This window comes from Notamacropus eugenii, chromosome 1 (genome assembly GCF_028372415.1).
Source record: "Notamacropus eugenii isolate mMacEug1 chromosome 1, mMacEug1.pri_v2, whole genome shotgun sequence".
NCBI lineage: Eukaryota > Metazoa > Chordata > Mammalia > Diprotodontia > Macropodidae > Notamacropus > Notamacropus eugenii.
The window spans coordinates 479,647,881-479,665,552 of NC_092872.1; the positions used below are offsets into that span (position 1 = coordinate 479,647,881).

Sequence of the window (17,672 nt, forward strand, 5' to 3'; positions counted from 1 at the left end):
ACAGGAGGCTCACTTTCCCACCCTACATTCGAGCTAATTCCTTCAGTCCCCTTCTCTTCAAGCTCCTTTTCCGTTTCTCTCGGTGTCCGGGGCGCGGGGTCCCTCCGGGGGTGCCCCCAGCACCCGCTGCCGAAGTTTACAAAACTTTTCCCCATATCCCAGGCTGAACTCCCGGGGGAGTTAAGCATGCGGAGCAAAACCGAGAAGATGGGAAGAAGTGTGCTGCCAGGCACCAGGCGGTGCGAGGCAGCAAAGTGGCCACCGCGAGACCCCAGGGAATTGGATCCTGGGTTCCTCAAAAGAATTCGTCCTGGCTGAGCCCAAAGCAGGGAACGAAGGGGAAGGAGAGGACTGTGGGGAGAGGACTACAACTCCCAGCGTGCACTGCAGCGTCTGGCCAGGAGCGCGCGAGCTCCGGAGCAGCTCGCGCCCGTGCGCATGGCGAGGTGCGAGTCAGTTTCCCCGTCAGCTTTGCAGGGCTCGCCGCGTTGCTGCGGCGGCTACGGCCGCGCCGAGCGGGGGGAGGAGGAGGAGCTGGAGGTGCGGCCGAGCCCGGCGGAGCCGGTTCGTATGTCGGAGGTGGGCGGTACAGGTGGTGGCGGAGGAGGGGGAAGAAAAGGAGGAGGGCCAGCGGGAGGAGCCCGGCAAAGTCCGCGAGCCGCAGCCCAAATCCGAGCTCAAGCTCCGGGCTCAGCCCTGACACCGCTGCCGAGATCCGCGCCGGCTCCCCGCCTGCAGCTGGGCCACCTCTGGAGCGCGCGGGAGGTCGCACCCGGGCACCGGGGCGCGGCTGGGCGAGGATGAAGCCGGGGGTGAGTTCGGTGCCCGCTGCGGGTGACCTGGAGGGGAGGACAGGAGGTGTTGGGTGGCGTCCGGCTCCACCTGCGCGCAGCCAATCTCGGCTCCTCTCCTGGAGCCGCGGGGCAGCGGCGCACCTTGGACGGCCCCTAGGCCCCCTCGGCTCTCCCGGGATGGGCGCCCTGGATGCTAGGGGGTGGGGGGGCGAACCTCCCAGGGCCCCAGGATGGGTGTTGGCCGTCGGACTGAGCCAGTAAGGAGGGGTGGGTGTCGGGCGGGGCCGTTTGCAGAGCCGGGGGAATCCTCAAGCCTCTCTGTCTGTCAGTCTGTCTGAATGTCTGTCTGCCTGTCCACCTGTCCACCTGACTGCCTTTCAGCCTCCTCGCTCTGCTCAATTGTGTAGCCCAGGTTTCTGGCTCCCTCCTCTCAGGCCCCCAGACCTGGGAGTAAAGGCTGCGGGCCCCACCCCACCACAGGCCCTGCCAGGACCTGGGACAGGGATGTCCAGCCCTTTCCTAGAACCCCTGTTCCCCTACCCCAGGGCTGATTCTTGCCTCGTGATGGGGCAGGGAGCAGATGACCAGCAGACCCAGGAAGCTTTCACCCCCCTCCTCATCCGCCACTGGGCCAAGGACAACTTCTCTGAACGAGAAGCAACACTTTGGGCACAGGTGGTGGTATTTGGAGGAGGGTCTTTAAGGGTCTCATTTCTTTGTCCATAAAGACCTGGAGTGGTTTGATACCCATAACAGGTGCCCTGGTTTTGAGGGCCTCACCTGCCATGCCTACCTGCCCATCAGCGTTTCCTAGGGGAGGAGACAGAGGGATGCAGTGCCCCTTTTGCCACCGCAACCCTTCCCAGCAAATCTATGACAGGGCAAGATTGGAAACCAGGAGTCCTAACCGTGGATGGTCAGCCAGAGAATATGATCCCGCATCTGAGGTCAACATTCTAGGAACACCCAATCCCAAAGGTCTCTTTGCTGAATAGTTCTGGCCATGAGGACTTATTGAGCTAATATCGAATTGGGTGGGTTCTCCTCACTGCCTGGCTCACCCCTTCAGGCTTCAGATCTACTATTAGGAGCTGCTCTGACAGGCCTGGATCTCTATGTGACTTCCCCAATGCCCCCCCCCCCCCCCCAGGAGTCTAGTCCTAACAGCTTCTCTCTGCCCTCTAGTGGTTGATCTGGGGCACTGTGCCGGTTAGGGACACCTCCCATCCCCCTCCACTTGCTTCTTAGCCTGGGCTCCCCGTTTCCAGGAAGCTACCCAAGCCACAGGACTCCACGACTGAGCTTTTGAATAAATCCCCATGTCCCTGGGAGGGCCAGAAGCTGGTAGGAGAAACATGCTCTTGTGACTTTGCTGGGTATGGGACAGTGGAACTAGGCAACCAATGCTGCCTTTAATGGGCAGAAGGTGAAGTCTGCGACTCAGATTCCTTTACGAACTTTTCTTTGTTGCAATCCTGGTTCCATCTGGACCTTCCTCTCATTAAGGCTATGACCTGAAATGGATGAAAAAGCCCAAAAAAGCTCCCCATTTGAGCTACCTCTCCTCATACCAGTAAAATGCTAGCAGTGAATTTAGAGATTATCTAGTCCCACCCTGCCCCCTCCACTTTACAGAAGAATGAATAGAGGCCCCAGAACTCTAATTAAGTTTGTCAAGGTCTCCCAACTCATTCATGGCAGGTTGGGCGTTAGAACCCCAGTTCCTGATTCATAACCTTGCTCTTTTTTCTGTGCTATCTTCCCCCGCTACTTCCACCCCATAACAAAATAGAGCTCGACCTTAGAATCTTCCCTCCTAGCCCTGCCTTTTCCTGTGTCCCATGCCTGAAGTGACTCTTGTTCCTCAACCCCTACCCCTAAATTACATCAGGGAATGTTGGGGCTTGCCCAAAGGGCATTTACTTGAAGTGGAGGAGAGGGAAAGAGGGAAGAGAAGTAGTCTGGGTCACTGGACCAGTGGTCTGCCCCCCTGGGAAAGATTCTTGGAGCAGATGGAACTGTCTTACTATGAGGAGACCAGGCAGCTAACCAAATTGGGCGGGGGGTGGAGAGGAAGCCAGGGCTCCCAAACCTTCAGGCAGTGACCAGCTCTGATGCCCCACAGGCCAAGATGTTGTCCAAGGTATCCCTGGTGGGGGTAGCTATGCTCTCCAAGCTGGTGTTGAGGCTGCCATGGACACAGGTGGGCCTCTCTGTGCTCTGTTTCTACCTTGCCTTTGGGGGCTGGAGGTTCATCAGGATCATCTGGAAGACCCTTGGGCGTGATATCTTGTGAGTATCTGTTATTTTGACCTAAGATTCTACCTCTGGGTTCCTATGGTAACAATCTCCTCTACAGAACCCCCTTGCCTCCCAGAGCAATAGGGCTTACCTTTCCACACAGCATGAAAGAGTTATTCTCCACTCCTCCCCGCTTTCCCATGTCCCTTTCAGTATCTGAAGTCCAAAGATTAAAAGTACCTGCCCAGGGAATCTTCCTGACTTGAGGTTGCTGAGCCCTTAGTCCTGGTTGTTCCAGGGATCAGGGGATGGGTGGTTGCTGGGGTTGGCCCCAGGGGTTACAGGACAATGATGACCTTGAAGCCAGCATATCCTTCCTTTCTGCAGTCTGACTCCAGGAGGATAACATGCCTATATATCTGCCTGTGGGAGGCTTTGTGTAGGCTGGAGGCAGCTGGTACTAGCTTGAGACCAATGCTAAGAGTATGGGCTGGTGTTAGGCAGACATAGCCTAAAAGAGTAAAGGGTGGCATGGAGGCCAGGCTGGATCATGGCACAGCAGGGCTGGCTGATGCCAAGAGTAATATTGTGGGAATGTGTGGCTTACTGTAAGATTGTCAGAGTAATATCAGGTATGGCTGGCCCAATCAGAAAATGGCTATGAGAAAGTTGGGGAAAGAAACCACTCAATAAGGGCAGCTAGGTGGCACAGTGGATAGAGCACTGACCCTGAAGTCAAAAGGACCTGAGTTGAAATTTGGCCTCAGACACTTTCTAGCTGTATGACCCTGGACAAATCACTTAACCCTGATTGCCTCCCAAAAAAAGAAATCAATAAACATTTATTATGCACATACTATCAATGAACAAGCACTTATTATGCACCTACTTTGTGCCCTGGGATTTTGCTAGGTCCTGGGACTATGGGTACAAAAATGAGGCAAGCCCTGTCCTCAAGGAATTTATTTTCTAAGCACATAATGCCAGATGCAAAGAGGAGCCAGAATGGGTTCTATTTGAGGTAGATACTAAGAAATCCAACTCAAGAGGTCCTCTCTTTTATGGAGGAGCATGAAAGCATTGCCCCTAAATAGAGCACCTATTAATACTGTCCTCAAGCAGGCATGTAGTTGCTTTGGTATGAGCTCAGGCTAGTGAGTCCTGAGGCCAGGATGCTGATACCTAGAGGGTATTAGAAAGGCAAAGGAGATGGGCTTACAACCAAGAATAAGCTACCCTGCAAATCTTGGCATAATCCTATGTGGGGAAAAAATGAATATTTAACGCAATAGAAGATTTTGGAGAATTTTTGATGGAAAGACCAGAGCACTGTAGGAAGTTTGGACTACAAACTCACAAGTTCAGAGAAATCTCGAAAGGAAATGATGAGAGATGATTTCATGGAATCCTGGGTAGTACGAACTGATGCAAAGTGAAATAAGCAGAATCAGAAGAATTTAAAGTGATAAAACAGCAATGTAAAGAGAAACAACTTTGAAACTAATGAATACAATTGAACAACTAGTCTCCAGAAGTCTCCAGAAGTTCTGGAAATAGTCTAGAGGTTACTCTTCTTCAGATAGAAGGGATGAGCACAAGGTGGCCACCGTGTGGATTAATTTTGATTGTGTTCCAACTCTTCACCCCCAACCCCTTCTTGTGTTTTTAATTGGGAGGAAGAAAGGGAAGTTAATGGAAGCTGGAGTTAATAATAATAGTAGGTAATAATGATGTCTTTAAGGGCCATTATAATATTTTAAATTTGCTCAAGGGAAGTTCACCTGGTAACCATGACAAGCAGAACTATTTTAAAAATGAAAGTGTAGAATTATATACTTAAAGCAAGGGGCATGAAGTTGATATGGGTGTAGGACACATTCCTGAAGGGATCTCCTCCTTTCCCTTGGCAGTGCTGGGACTGTCCTGTTGAAGGTAAAGCGCAAAGTGAGGAAATACCTCAGGGAGCGCCAGACGGTGCCTACAATCTTTGCTTCCGTCCTGAAGCGCCACCCGGACAAGACAGCCCTGATATTCGAGGGCACAGATACCCACTGGACATTCCACCAGCTGGATACCTACTCCAATGCAGTTGGCAATCTGTTGCAAGCACGGGGTCTGGCTTCTGGTGATGTGGTGGCCCTGTTCATGGAAAACCGAAATGAGTTTGTGGGGCTCTGGCTGGGCATGGCCAAGCTGGGGGTGGAGGCTGCCCTCATCAACACTAATTTGCGGCGGGATGCCCTGCGCCACTGCCTGACTACCTCTCAGGCTCGCATCCTCATCTTTGGCAGTGAGCTATCTTCTGGTGAGTATTAGGAACCATACCTGGGGCCCAAGCATAGAGATAGGAGGATGAGAGTATAGGAAGGAGAGGAGATGTTAGAACAGAGAAGGGTAGAGTTAGAAGGGACTTGGAGATCCCTAAAGCAAACCCTTAATTTTATAGAGAAGAAAATTGAGGCTAAGAAATCACCAGCCTTTCATTTGCCCAAAGTCACACATCTATTTTTATGTGGAACGTGAATTAGAACCCAGGGCATTGGTTTCTCAGTTGAACACTCTTTGAGTGAGGAGGAGAGAGTTTGAGGGAACAAGGAGGGTGGGAATAGAACTGAGAAAGCCACAATTAGCTTATACCGATTGCATTTAAGCATTGACCTGGAGGAATTGCTTCTGTTTTTCCACATGTGGAAAGCAGCTGTTCTTTGCTGCTCCCTGGTTTCCATATATCTGTTTCCCCCCTACCTCTATCATTTCCCTACAAAAAAAATTTCTACCCCACCCTTGAAATGTCCTAGAGAAGCTCACCCATACCTTTAAGTGCCAGAAGCCCTGGCCACTTACCATTCCTTCTGGTACTATGCCCAGCATGCTGAGCTGGGAATTGTAGGTTCTGAGAGCAACAGACTGGCTCTTGAGGGAGTCACCTGAGCCATGCCCATCCCTGGGCCTGGGGCAGGGGAGTTTCCTGAAGTGCTGACTGCCCTCCTATCACTTCTCTCCTCCTAGCTGTCTGTGAAATCCACAGCACTCTGGACCCCTCCTTGAGTCTCCTCTGCTCAGGAGACTGGGACCCCAGCTCTGTGCCAGCAGGAACTGAACACCTGGAACCCCTCCTGGAGGAATCCCCCAAGAACCTGCCCAGTCTACCAGACAAAGGCTTCACTGGTATGATCCCCACTGTTGGGCAAGGGAGAAAGCTTGGGTCAAGCTTTCTCTTAGCTCACCATTTGCTAATTTATTGAACAGGTCCTTATTGATCACTTAATGTATACCTGGCTTATTCTTGAGTCCAAGCTTGCTTTCTCTTTCCTTCTTTCCTTTCTTTCTTCATTCCTTCTTTTTCTTTCCTCTTTCTGTTTCCTTCCTTTCTCCCTCTCTTCTCTTTCTTTTTTCCTTCCTTTCTTCCCTCCTTCCTTCCTTCCCTCCTTCCTTCCTTCCCTTCTTTCTTTCTCCTTTCTTTTACCTTTCTCTTTTCCTTTCCTTCCTTTCTCTTCCTTCTATTCTTCTCTCTCTCTTTTTTGCTTTCCTTCTCTCTTTTCTTTCTCATTATTTCCTCCCTTTCTAATTTTACTTTATTTTCATCTCTGATTTCTTTTTCCATCACCTTCCTTCCCTCCCCTCATCCCCATTGAGAAAACAAGAAAAACAGAACCCATTACAAATATGTATAGTCAAGCAAAACAAATTTCCACATTGAGATTTGAACATAATTGAACATAACCACATTGATTATGTCCAAAAGAAAAAGAATAGACCCTGATCTGTACTCTGAGTCTTTCACGTCTCTCTCTCTCTGGGGATATAGCATGTTTTATCATAAGTCCTCTGGAATTGGTCCAGGCTCTTTCTAATGTTCCTCCCTGGCCCTTTGCTCTGTGAAACCTGCCCTGATCATTCCTCTCTCTCAAATCATTCACATACTGGCTTAACCTTCACTGGGCACTTACCCCATTCTGCTTTGTGAAATCTCTTGTATCATATCACTTTTCACATGCTTCTGTCTTGTCTCCTCAACCAGAGTATAAACTCCTTGAAAGCAGGGTTCCCGCAATTCCCTTTACAGTGTCTATAAAGGTGCTAAGTATGCACAAAGTTTTAGGGAAAAAGTTTAAGAAATGTCCCCTGCTCTTTTGGGGAATCACCTGAGGAGATAAGACATAGATATGTCTGGCAGCAAAAGCCCACATATAATTATTGCAGAGTGAGGTGAATAGATGCTCGGTGGAACTGCAGTTCAGAGGAGAGGTTGCTTTAAGTTCTGGTGGTTAGGACAAAGACTCCGTGGAGTTGGTTGGACTCTGTGTAGCTGCGTCTTCAAGAACCAGTAGGATTTGAACAGGTATAGAGAGAGAGTCCATTTCACTTCTCTCCTATGCCTTCCTGGCTTGGCTCTCATCCCTTTTACCTACCAGCTCCACCTCCCCTCCCCAACCCAGTTCTCTCCTGTTTACCTTACTCTGGCCAACCATTTGTGTTTCACCTCTCCCAGACAAGCTTTTCTACATCTACACCTCCGGCACCACAGGAATGCCCAAAGCTGCCATCGTGGTGCACAGCAGGTGAGGAAGTGAGGGCGGTACCCAGGGAAGGCAGAAAGGGAACCCAGGTTCTACCAGGTGTCCAATCTCTCCCTCTACTGACACTGGCTTGTCCCAGGTACTACCGGATGGCTGCTCTGGTCTACTATGGCTTCCGAATGCGTTCTAGTGACATTGTATATGACTGCCTCCCCCTCTACCACTCAGCAGGTAACCTTAGACTCTTAGGGACCCACTTCAGACAGGTCCTTATTCCCTCTCACCTTTTGGCTCTCCTGAAAGGACTGGTGGGTAGGGGTGGGTGAATGGAATCTCCCTTACCTTTCCTGGGGCTGGTCCTCTGTCTTCTGAGCCTGGGAGAGAAGGGGACTTCTCTGAAGCTTTGGGGTAGGTTTCTTTTACTCCCCGCTCCTCCCTCACTCACCCTGGGCTCCCCCTGTACCTACCAGGGAACATTGTGGGGGTTGGACAATGTCTGCTACATGGGATGACTGTGGTGATCCGAAAGAAATTCTCTGCCTCTCGATTCTGGGATGACTGCATCAAGTATAACTGTACGGTAAGCACAGTAGCTGGAGACCTTGGTGGAGAGATGGTAAGGTTGTGGGAGGATAGGACTTGAGGGGGTTAGGGAGAGAAAAGGGGAAGGTGGAGAGAGACAGAATCAGAGAGAAAGGGATAGAGAGACAGAATGAGAGAGAGAGAGAGAGAGAGAGGAATTGTCATCCGTGGGTGTTAAGAGCTGGACCCAAAAATAACCACTAGTCCAGAAAGGCCCTTTGTGTTCCTCTGGTGACAGTTCCTTTCAAAGTATTTTTCATCTAATTGCCCCATTTGATCCCTATAATGTTTTGTGACGGTAGAGTAGGTAGGACTCAGCCTACTCATTTTTTAGATGAGGAAATCAATCCATCTTCATATATGTATTGAGGACCTTTCCTGAGCCAGGATCCATACTAGATAGTATCTGGGAGTTAGAGAATTCACCCCTCAAGAAACTAAACAGTCAGTGGCAGAGACAAGACTTTGATAAGAGGATGGAAGTTTCTGGAGCACCTCTGAGAAAAGGATTCAGTAATTGTGGTGTGGGGAGGTAGCATGACAGTTTGGAAGGAACACTGCTTGTTAGTTTTGTACCGCCATCCTTATTTGTGTTCAGGGAGGATTTATCTGGGAGCAGGGGTGGGGGGAAAGGTGAGTTAGTGGGCAGTGATAGAGATTAAAAAGAGGATGAAAAGAACATCAATAAAAATAGACACGAGAGGAAAAGTTCCAAAGGGGACACAAAAGGAAATTTTGGTATTACTGTTAAGTTTTATATGCATTTTAAAAAAGCTATATGTAACTAAAAAAGAAAGAAACACACAGTGTTTAGGAGCATTGGAATCTAGTCCCAGCTCTGCCACCAGCTTATTTGTGCAATCTGACAAGGATGGCTTTCCCTCTCTGGGTCTCAGTTTCCTACTGTGAAAAATGAGGAATTTGAATGAAATGAGCTTGAAGGTCTCTTCCAGCTCTGACAGTCTTTGAGTCAGTGACTGTAGGATAAAAAAGAGGGAGGGTCTCTCATCAGTCCCAGGATCGATGCCTCAACCTGTCTCCCCTCCTCCCTACCCCTGCCCCCAGATTGTCCAGTATATTGGAGAGCTCTGTCGCTACCTTCTGAACCAACCTCCAAGAGAAGTGGAGACCCAGCACTCGGTGCGCATGGCCCTAGGCAATGGGCTTCGGCAGTCTATCTGGACTGAATTCATCAATCGTTTCCATGTCCCCCAGGTGGCCGAGTTCTACGGGGCCACTGAATGCAATTGCAGCGTGGGGAACTTCGATAGCCAGGTCAGGGGCTCTTAGGGAGAGGATCTGGATACATACTTGGTCAGATACTGGGAAAGATAGAAGATCAGGCAAAGGGCCTGGAAGGGCTTGGTCATTGCATAGCTGGGGGCCCATCTGATTAGCCTCATTAGATGGAATGGGATGGGGCAGAGTAAAGTACCAGCCCCAAAGAGAAACATCCATGTCTCCCCAAATAGAGAAGTCCAGCAGAGAATCCTGGGACCTGGGTGACAGGATTAGGGAGGAAGTCACTAGGGGATGGTTGGCATCTCGAAATCAGGGTTCTTATGTCCTGGACTTCACAGGTGGGGGCCTGTGGCTTCAATAGCCGCATCATATCCTTCGTCTACCCCGTCCGGCTTGTGAGGGTGAACGAGGATACCATGGAATTGATCAGGGATAACAATGGCATCTGCCTTCCCTGTAATCCAGGTCTGTCTTCAAAGATGAATGGTACCGGGAGTGGAGGTAGGGGTGGAGGTGGGAAAACTTGAAGGAAATTAGCCTTTAGACAGGGGGATTGCCTAGTGAGGGTTGGAGGCAGGAAACCATCCCAGTTAGGCCTTACCAAGTGTGCTGTGCTAGATCTAGAGTTAGCTTTCCCACCTTTTTCCTGGGCCTCAGTTTCCTCCCATTGGGGTTGAATTGGATGGTCTCTGAGATACCTTCCAGGTCTAAATGATGTTAGACTGACCACTATCACAAATTCTTGCCTATTCTAAATACTCTAGGCTTGTGGCGTCAGAGTCTAATAGAATCGAATTCTTACAGGTGCATATTGACTTAGAAAACTACAAATTAGTATTATTCATGCTTTATTGCATTTTTATTTATTTTATTCAACATTTCCCAATTCCATTTTAATTTGATTTGCCTTGAGTTTGACACTTCTGCTCTAGGGGGTATAAAAGGGACAGCACTCATGGAGGAAGGGACAGATAGAAGACACCTACAGACACACACATTTTGTCCAGACGTGTGATTTCATTAGCATAGGGAAGTCTGAGTGTGGAAATGACCCCTTCCAATGCATCTTGGCAACTGCTTTGTAACTTATAGTCTTAGAAAGTTTTCTAAGTCACTAAGAGGTCAAGTGATTTATCAGTTATACCAGCTAGTATGTGCGGAGGCAGATCATGGACCCATATCTTTCTGACTTGCAAGGCTGGCTGACTATCTTTTATACCACACTGTCCACTCTCTTCCTCTCTATTTCTTTTTCTGTCTCCATCCATATCTAATCTATCTGTCACTCTCTATCCAACCATCCACCCATCCTTCTCTCTCCATTCATATCTATCGATCCCTCTATCTATCCAACCATATATCTATACTTCTCTCTCAATCTACCCATCAGTCCAGCCATCCATCTCTATTTAACCATTCATCTATATCTATTTCTCTATCCATCCATCCACCACTCTCTATGTTTCTATCTAAATAGATAGATATAGTATAGCTAGAGATAGATATCAATATATTTATATAGTATAGATAGAGATGAGCAGCTAGATAGAGTGCTGGACCTGACTCATCTTCCTGAGTTCAAATCTGGCCTAGCTGTGAGACCCTGGGCAAGTTACTTACCTTGTTTGCTTCAGTTTCCTCTTCTGTAAAATGAACTAAGAAGGAAATGCAAACAACTCCAGTATCTTTGGAAAAAAAACAACAACAACAAAAAATGGGGTCAAGAAGAATCTGACACCACTGAAAAAGTGACTGAACAAGAAATAAGAGAGAGAAATATAGAGTGAGGCTGCTAGGTGGTACAGTGGATAGTGCTGGGCCTTCAGAGTTGGCCTCAGTAAGTTTCTAGCTGTATGACTGGGCAAATTCTGTTTCTATTTTCTTCATCTGTAAAATGGGTATTACAATAGCACCTGCCTCCCAGGGTTGTTGTAGAGGATGAAATGAGATCTTTTTAAAGTGCTTTGCACACCTTGAAACACCATATAAATGCTAGCTCTGCCTTCCCAGTCCCTTCCTCCACATTCCCAGGACCACCCCTTTTCCTTTATAACCTCCTTTCCAATTGTTAATGTGTCTGTATGTATAGATGTATATATGTACACACAAGTTAAAAGACAGTATATCCTGGCCTAAGTGCCAGATGTGTGGGACACACAGAAAGTGCTGTAAGAGATCAGAGGTGGGAAGTTACCAAGGCACGGCATGGTCAGGGGATCCCTATGGAGGACTGGAGCCGATGGACAACAACCCCTACAGATGAAGGGAGCAGGAGGGCCTTCTAGGTAGGGTGAGGAAACAGCAATGCTAAGGAGATAGCCTGGCTGGAGCTGAGGCTGAGGAGACAGGAGCCTCAAACACTGTATCGAACAGGGATTTGGATGTGGTCTGGGGTGGCCTTGTGGGACCAGGTAAGGTTTTTAAGCAGAATCAGAACATGAAGAGGGTTCACCAGATAGGAGAAAGCATCCCAGCTGAGTTTTGATTTCCCCAGGGGAGCCAGGCCAGCTTGTTGGTCGAATTGTGCAGCACGACCCGCTTCGGCGCTTCGATGGGTACATCAATCCGGGTGCCAATGATAAGAAGATTGCCTATGATGTCTTCAAGAAGGGAGATATGGCCTACCTCAGTGGTCAGGACCCCTTTCCATTATCCTGGGGCCTTGCTGTTTCCCTCTTCCCTTCTTCTTCAGTTTCTTTTTGAATCATTCGGGTGGGAGAGGAAATGAAGGGATTGACACCATGCCTGCCCTTCCTCCACATTGCCAGGAGCATCCCTTCCTTTTATGAATTTCCTCCTTTCCAAAGTCATGTTGAGGACCTGGGTTTTAGAACCAGGTGTTATATTGTATGATGGGGGTGAGCAGGAGAGTTGGGTGTCCTGTACCTGTGTTTCTGCTTCTTCATTGGTAAAGTCAGAGAGATCAGCGGCTCTCTGTAATTTACAGTTCTGAGGGTTGCCTCAGGCACTGAGAAGTGGAGGGAATTGCCAGGGATCCCAAAGCTAATATTAGTCAGAGGTAGTTCTTAGACCCAGGGCTTCCTGATTCCTAATTCTCTGCCTCCTGGGGGTATTGGAGAGAGGACAGGCCAGACCTCGGCCCATTACCCTGCACAACTGAAGATCTATGAAATGAGAATATTAGTGTTCCCTATGGAAAGTTATTGTCTGTCTCATAAAGCTGTGGCTAGCCAGGCCCTCAATAGACCTTAAGGCACTGGCTGAATAAATGTCAGGTTAGTTTTTGTTTTTTCTCAAACCTATAATTTTATTAGTCTAGGGGACTCTCAGTAAGAGAATTCCCTCTCCCAGTGGTACTCTGCACCTGTTCTGAAAGGTGTAGCCTTATTGGTGAGCTGTCTGAGCCACCGACGGATTAAATGACTTGCCCTGGGTAAACAAGAAGTACATGTGTCAGAGGTCAGACTTGAACCCAGGTCTTCCTGATTTGGAGACCAGGTCTTTGTCCACTATACCATGGCTGCCTCTAGAGATCAATGTTATTGTTATTTATTATTATTATCACTAATTGATAATAATTATAGTCCCCAAACTAGTGAGTGTCCCCAGCTTCCCTTATCTGAAAATGAGGAGGTTGGACTCAGGTGGTCTCTGAAGACCCTTCTAGTTCTGAATCCCATAATTCATAGCTTCCATGAGCACAGCCCCTCCCTCCCCTCCCAGTCTTCTCTCTAGCTTCTTAGTATCATAGCAGGATACCTAAAGTCCCACCCTCCAGGCCTCACCTGCATCCTTTTTCTCCCTCCATCAGGTGATGTGCTGGTTATGGATGAATTGGGCTACCTGTATTTCCGGGACCGAACAGGTGACACATTCCGGTGGAAAGGGGAGAATGTATCCACTACAGAAGTGGAGGGGACCCTGAGCCGACTCTTAGGCATGGCTGATGTGGCTGTGTATGGTGTGGAGGTGCCAGGTAAGTGGGGAGCCATGGTTCTTTGGGTAAAGCACCACATACATACCACAGTACTTCACTGGGGCCAAAATCTCAATACTGTGGGTACTACCTGTACACCTTGTCATCCTGAGCAATTCTTATTCCTATCTTTCCATGAATTCTCCTTCCTCTCCAGATTTTTTCATATTTTGGGGAAATCAAATCCAACAAGCATTAATTAAGCATCTACTGTATACTAGGTAAGCATATACTATATGTATACTGTTTATATACAGTGTAGCACGATGCTAGGTGTCTGAAGATAGAGCTAGGGGTAGGGTCTCACCCTGTGCTTTCTCTGACATAGGGAACTCTCAGGCGATAAAACTCCTTCTGTCAGTGCAGGTCAGCACCATCTCTTAAGAAGTGCCTAAAGCACTGAGCAATCAAGTGACTTGCCCAGGGTCTCACAGTCACTAGGTGTCAGAAGAGGGACTTGAATGCAGGTCTTTTGGCTGTAGAGCTGTCCTCTACCCACACCTCCCCACCACCGCTAGGTCCCTCAATTGCTGGGGAGGCAAAGACAAAATGAAAAAATAATCGCTGCCCTGAAGGAATTTCCATTCTTCTGAGGGCATACAATACTTAGAGGCCTAGTGATACAAAATGAGGACCTGTCTGGGGAGTCTAAGGACTCCAGAGGTCTGAGGACATGGGGTCTAATCAGTTTGCTCCATATGTGGCCTCACTAAGTCCCTCACACCTCTGGGCCTCAGTTTCCTCATCAGTAACATTAGACATTTGGGCTCCAAGGCCTCTAAGATCTCTCCTAGCTCTAACTCTATGATCCTCTGTCAGCCTGTGTAATCTGGTCAGTATATGTAGGGACTGAGGAAGGCTTTTGCATAGGAGGTGGCACATGAACTGGATGGACACCCAGGCAATACCCATCCTTCTTGGATGGCCAGCCTGGTTCTTTTTTTCTAGGCATACCCAGGATATGTTTTGATGTCACTTTTTCAGCCCAAGTATTCTGGTTAGATCAGTGACTCTTAAACTTTGTATTTTTCTCATTGCCTAGTAGGGATCTGCATATAGCAGACTCTTAGCAAAATGTCAATAACTCAGCTAGATGGTTTAGCTCTCTGAATGGCAGAACTAAGATAAAGGGCTGAGCGATACAAGGGCACATTTTGGCCCTAGGCGATAATTGTTGCTCAGTTGTGTCTAACTCTTCATGACCCTGTTTGGGTTTTTTTTTTGCAAAGATACTGGAGCAGTTTGCCATTTCCTTCGCTAGCTCATCTTATAGATGAGGAAACTGAGGCAAACAGAGTTAAGTGATTTCCCCAGCGTCACACAGATAGTAGTTGTCTGAGACTAGATTTGAATTCAGAAAGGTGGGTCTTCCAGACTCCAGGACTAGAAGTCCCTAGAGGTAATAACAACAGTGTTTAGGTAAGCTTTATTTTGCAAAGCCTTTTACATGTATTATCTCATTTTCCCTCATAATGACCTTCCCTGCCTCAGTAGGTCCTCATATTGTCCCCATTTTACAAATGGCTGAGTCTGAGAGGTTAGGTGACTTGTCTCAGGTCACTTGGCTGGTAAGTGCCTGAGGCCAGATTTGAACTTGAGTCAAATGAACTATAAATTCTTTAAAATACATACTTCTTAAGAATGAGACTCAAAATATTTGATTAAAAAATAATAATAGCATGTGCCTGTTTATGTGATTCTGGTTGGCCCAGTTGACCCCTCAGGTCCCAACCAGCTCTTAAGTTTCTGTGGTAATATTTGTTAAATTGAGTGAGGGGGCCTGTTCAGCACCTGTATCACCTAGAGTGACCACTAGGTGTCAGGCCTCTGCCACAAGTGAGCCGCATCCGTCTAACAGCTAACCTTTATGTAGCCCTTTGAGACTGGCAAAGTGTTTTGCATACATCCCATCTGAATTGGTCATTTATAGGATGTTTGTCGGTTGGCCGCTTCGGCGAATGACATGAGCTCTGTGGGCAGACCTCCCAGGTGCCCCGCAGCCCTATGATACCTTTCCTCTGCACTGCAGGTGTTGAGGGTCGGGCAGGCATGGCTGCAGTCGCTGACCCCAAAGGTGGCTGTGACCTGACAGAATTTGCCAAAGCACTGGAGAAGGAACTTCCGCTCTATGCCCGTCCAATCTTCCTGCGTTTTCTGCCTGAGCTCCATAAAACAGGTACAGCTAAAGGTCCCCCTCTTCCCCTCCTTTCCTAGGTCTTCCTACCTCAGACCTCCCCAACCTTAACTGCCTCCCTTACCATCTCCTCTTTCTCCCAGGTCTCACAGCATTCAAATACTGAGTCAATCAGTTATAGTTAGAGGAACTGAGATGAAATCCCAGCTCTGCTACTCACTACCCATGTGGCCTTGGACAGGTCATTTAAACCAAGGCCTCAGTTTCCTTATCTGTAAGATGAGGAGGAGATGGTCCCTTTTAGTTCCAAATCCGTGATGCTTACTTCTTTCCTCTTCTTCTTGGGCAAATATTTCTCTAATCTTACTCCTTCAGTGTTTTAATACTGAGGCCATTCTGGCCTCTCCTGTCCCCAACAATGAGGTCCCCCTTCCTCTTATTATCTAACCCCTTTTCCCCGCCCCTTCAGGGACCCACAAATTCCAGAAGACAGAATTACGGAAAGAGGGCTTCAACCCAGCTTTGGTGAAGGACCCCCTTTTCTACCTGGATACCCGACTGTGCCGCTATCTTCCCCTGGACTCCAAGGCTTATGTCCGTATCCAGGCTGGGGAAGAGAAGCTGTGATCATCTCCATCCCTGCTCCCACTCTAGGGGCTGGACTGAATCAGGGGCTGAGCCTCTGGAGGGCTCTTGGGGAACAGGGAATGATGTCAGACCAAAGCGAGCAGTGGTAAGGGCCATTCCCCTCCTCCAGAGTGCTGCCTGGGGTGAAGGGAGGGAAGGCAGTGGACACCTCTGCTCTGAAATTGCCAAGTGACTTTACTGCCATCTTCCTCTACCCCCACATTAGAGGTTTTCCATGAAAGCCTTGTGTCTGGGGAGCTGGAAGGCTTAGGGTAGGATAAGTTCAATCCTTCATTTTGTCTCCATACCCCAGACAGCAGAGACTGACTGAGCATACTCAGGGTGATGTCTTGGGAGATGGGGGGGCAGGAAGGGGAGAGGATAGAGGGGGAGAAGGTTGAGAGGGGAGTACACTAATTGGGATTCTTGCTGTCTCACACTCCCTGTACCTTACCAAAAGGTGAGGACCCTGGATTCAGGAAGCCAACCAGAGGACAGAGGAATCACTCCCTCCCCCCCCCCTTTTATTTTGGGCCAAGAGGACTAGGATGAAGGTTCTATTTCTCTTGGGCTATGGCTGCTATCTAAGCTACCATAGGACTTCAGTGGTGTAGACAAAGGAGGGTGGTAGCTAAAAGGGGTCACTCTCCAGAATAAAGAGTTGCAGGAACTAAAGCCCCTGCAGCTGCCTGAGACCCTGAGCTAGGTGGTGCCGAAGAGACATCTCCTTCCCCTGTGCACACATCAGTTGTCCACCTTCTTCAGTGAGGTCTTCTGTTTGGCCTTGTAGAGAATTCCAAAGCTTCTCAGGATCACTACAGAGAGAGAGGCTGGCTCCGTTGCAGGAGCTTCCTTCCTCTCTTCTGCCCTGCAGCTTCTCCCTCCCCTCAGGATTAGTTTGTGTCTCTGTCTCGTTTCTTCCTCACACCCCTTGGCCTGGCTCATACCTCTTGCTGTGGGAGAGCGTGGGGATGGGGTGTCTATGGCAAATAAATTCAGACTTGACTTCCTTGCTGCCTCTTAATTTATGTGAATGTGTGAGAGGGTGGCCGTCTCCCCTTGTTTACACCTTGGCTCCTGTCATGCTCCAGACCTCTCTAGTTCTTCATTCTTTAAGCCTCAGCTCCACCCCCTTCTCCACCATATCTGGGCAGACCTTGCTGATCCTCTCCCTGCCCCTACAGATCACAGTGCATTCTCTCTCCTGGGAACACTGCTAGTACTGTTAGTACCCCCCACTTAGTATTTGGCACATCCTTCTGGGTAATGTGGGTGTCTCTCTGTTCCCACCCATCTAGTGAGATTAGACTCACATCACTGCCCTGTGCTGGGCACAGCCCACCCTGTGCTGGGTACTGGAGGCCCTGTGGCCCTGGCCTTATAGATCTGCCTGATGTAAGTGGAAAGAACCCTAAATTGGATTCCAATCTGAGCACTACATTTGACTACACTGTACTTCTGTCCAGGATTCGGTTTCCTTATTTGTAAAATGAGAGAGTGGAGTAAAGAGCCAGGGGTCCTAGGTCAGAAGTCAGAAGTGTCTGGGTTGATTGCTCTTAACCCATATGGCCAGGAGAGGGCAAGCTGGCCCTGGT

General features: G+C 48.6%; 1 protein-coding gene across 5 annotated transcripts; it reads left to right on the plus strand.

The window, feature by feature from the left end:
- The first annotated feature begins 422 nt into the window (after positions 1-422).
- SLC27A4 (solute carrier family 27 member 4) lies at positions 423-17,086 on the plus strand. 5 transcript variants are annotated; one of them, XM_072632578.1, is made up of 14 exons: positions 606-812; positions 1,551-1,772; positions 2,920-3,086; positions 4,946-5,340; positions 6,045-6,203; positions 7,528-7,597; positions 7,695-7,786; positions 8,026-8,135; positions 9,203-9,412; positions 9,718-9,844; positions 11,874-12,011; positions 13,152-13,316; positions 15,346-15,492; positions 15,920-17,086. In XM_072632578.1, the coding sequence occupies exons 3-14, from the start codon at positions 2,926-2,928 to the stop codon at positions 16,075-16,077; spliced, it is 1,932 nt and encodes a 643-aa protein (XP_072488679.1). In that variant the 5' UTR covers positions 606-812; positions 1,551-1,772; positions 2,920-2,925; the 3' UTR covers positions 16,078-17,086. The 5 variants fall into 5 exon arrangements, with proteins under 5 accessions (XP_072488678.1, XP_072488676.1, XP_072488679.1 ...); XM_072632577.1 differs by lacking the exons at positions 606-812; positions 1,551-1,772 and adding an exon at positions 423-446; XM_072632575.1 differs by lacking the exons at positions 606-812; positions 1,551-1,772 and adding an exon at positions 425-564.
- Positions 17,087-17,672: the final 586 nt, after the last annotated feature.

Excerpts from the sequence above, each read along its gene's own strand:
- SLC27A4 (XM_072632575.1), top strand. The coding sequence starts at position 439 with ATGGCGAGGTGCGAGTCAGTTTCCCCGTCAGCTTTGCAGGGCTCGCCG. Across the intron at positions 3,087-4,945 it reads ACCCTTGGGCGTGATATCTT|TGCTGGGACTGTCCTGTTGA; the intron begins GTGAGTATCTGT and ends TTCCCTTGGCAG. Across the intron at positions 5,341-6,044 it reads TGGCAGTGAGCTATCTTCTG|CTGTCTGTGAAATCCACAGC; the intron begins GTGAGTATTAGG and ends CTCTCCTCCTAG.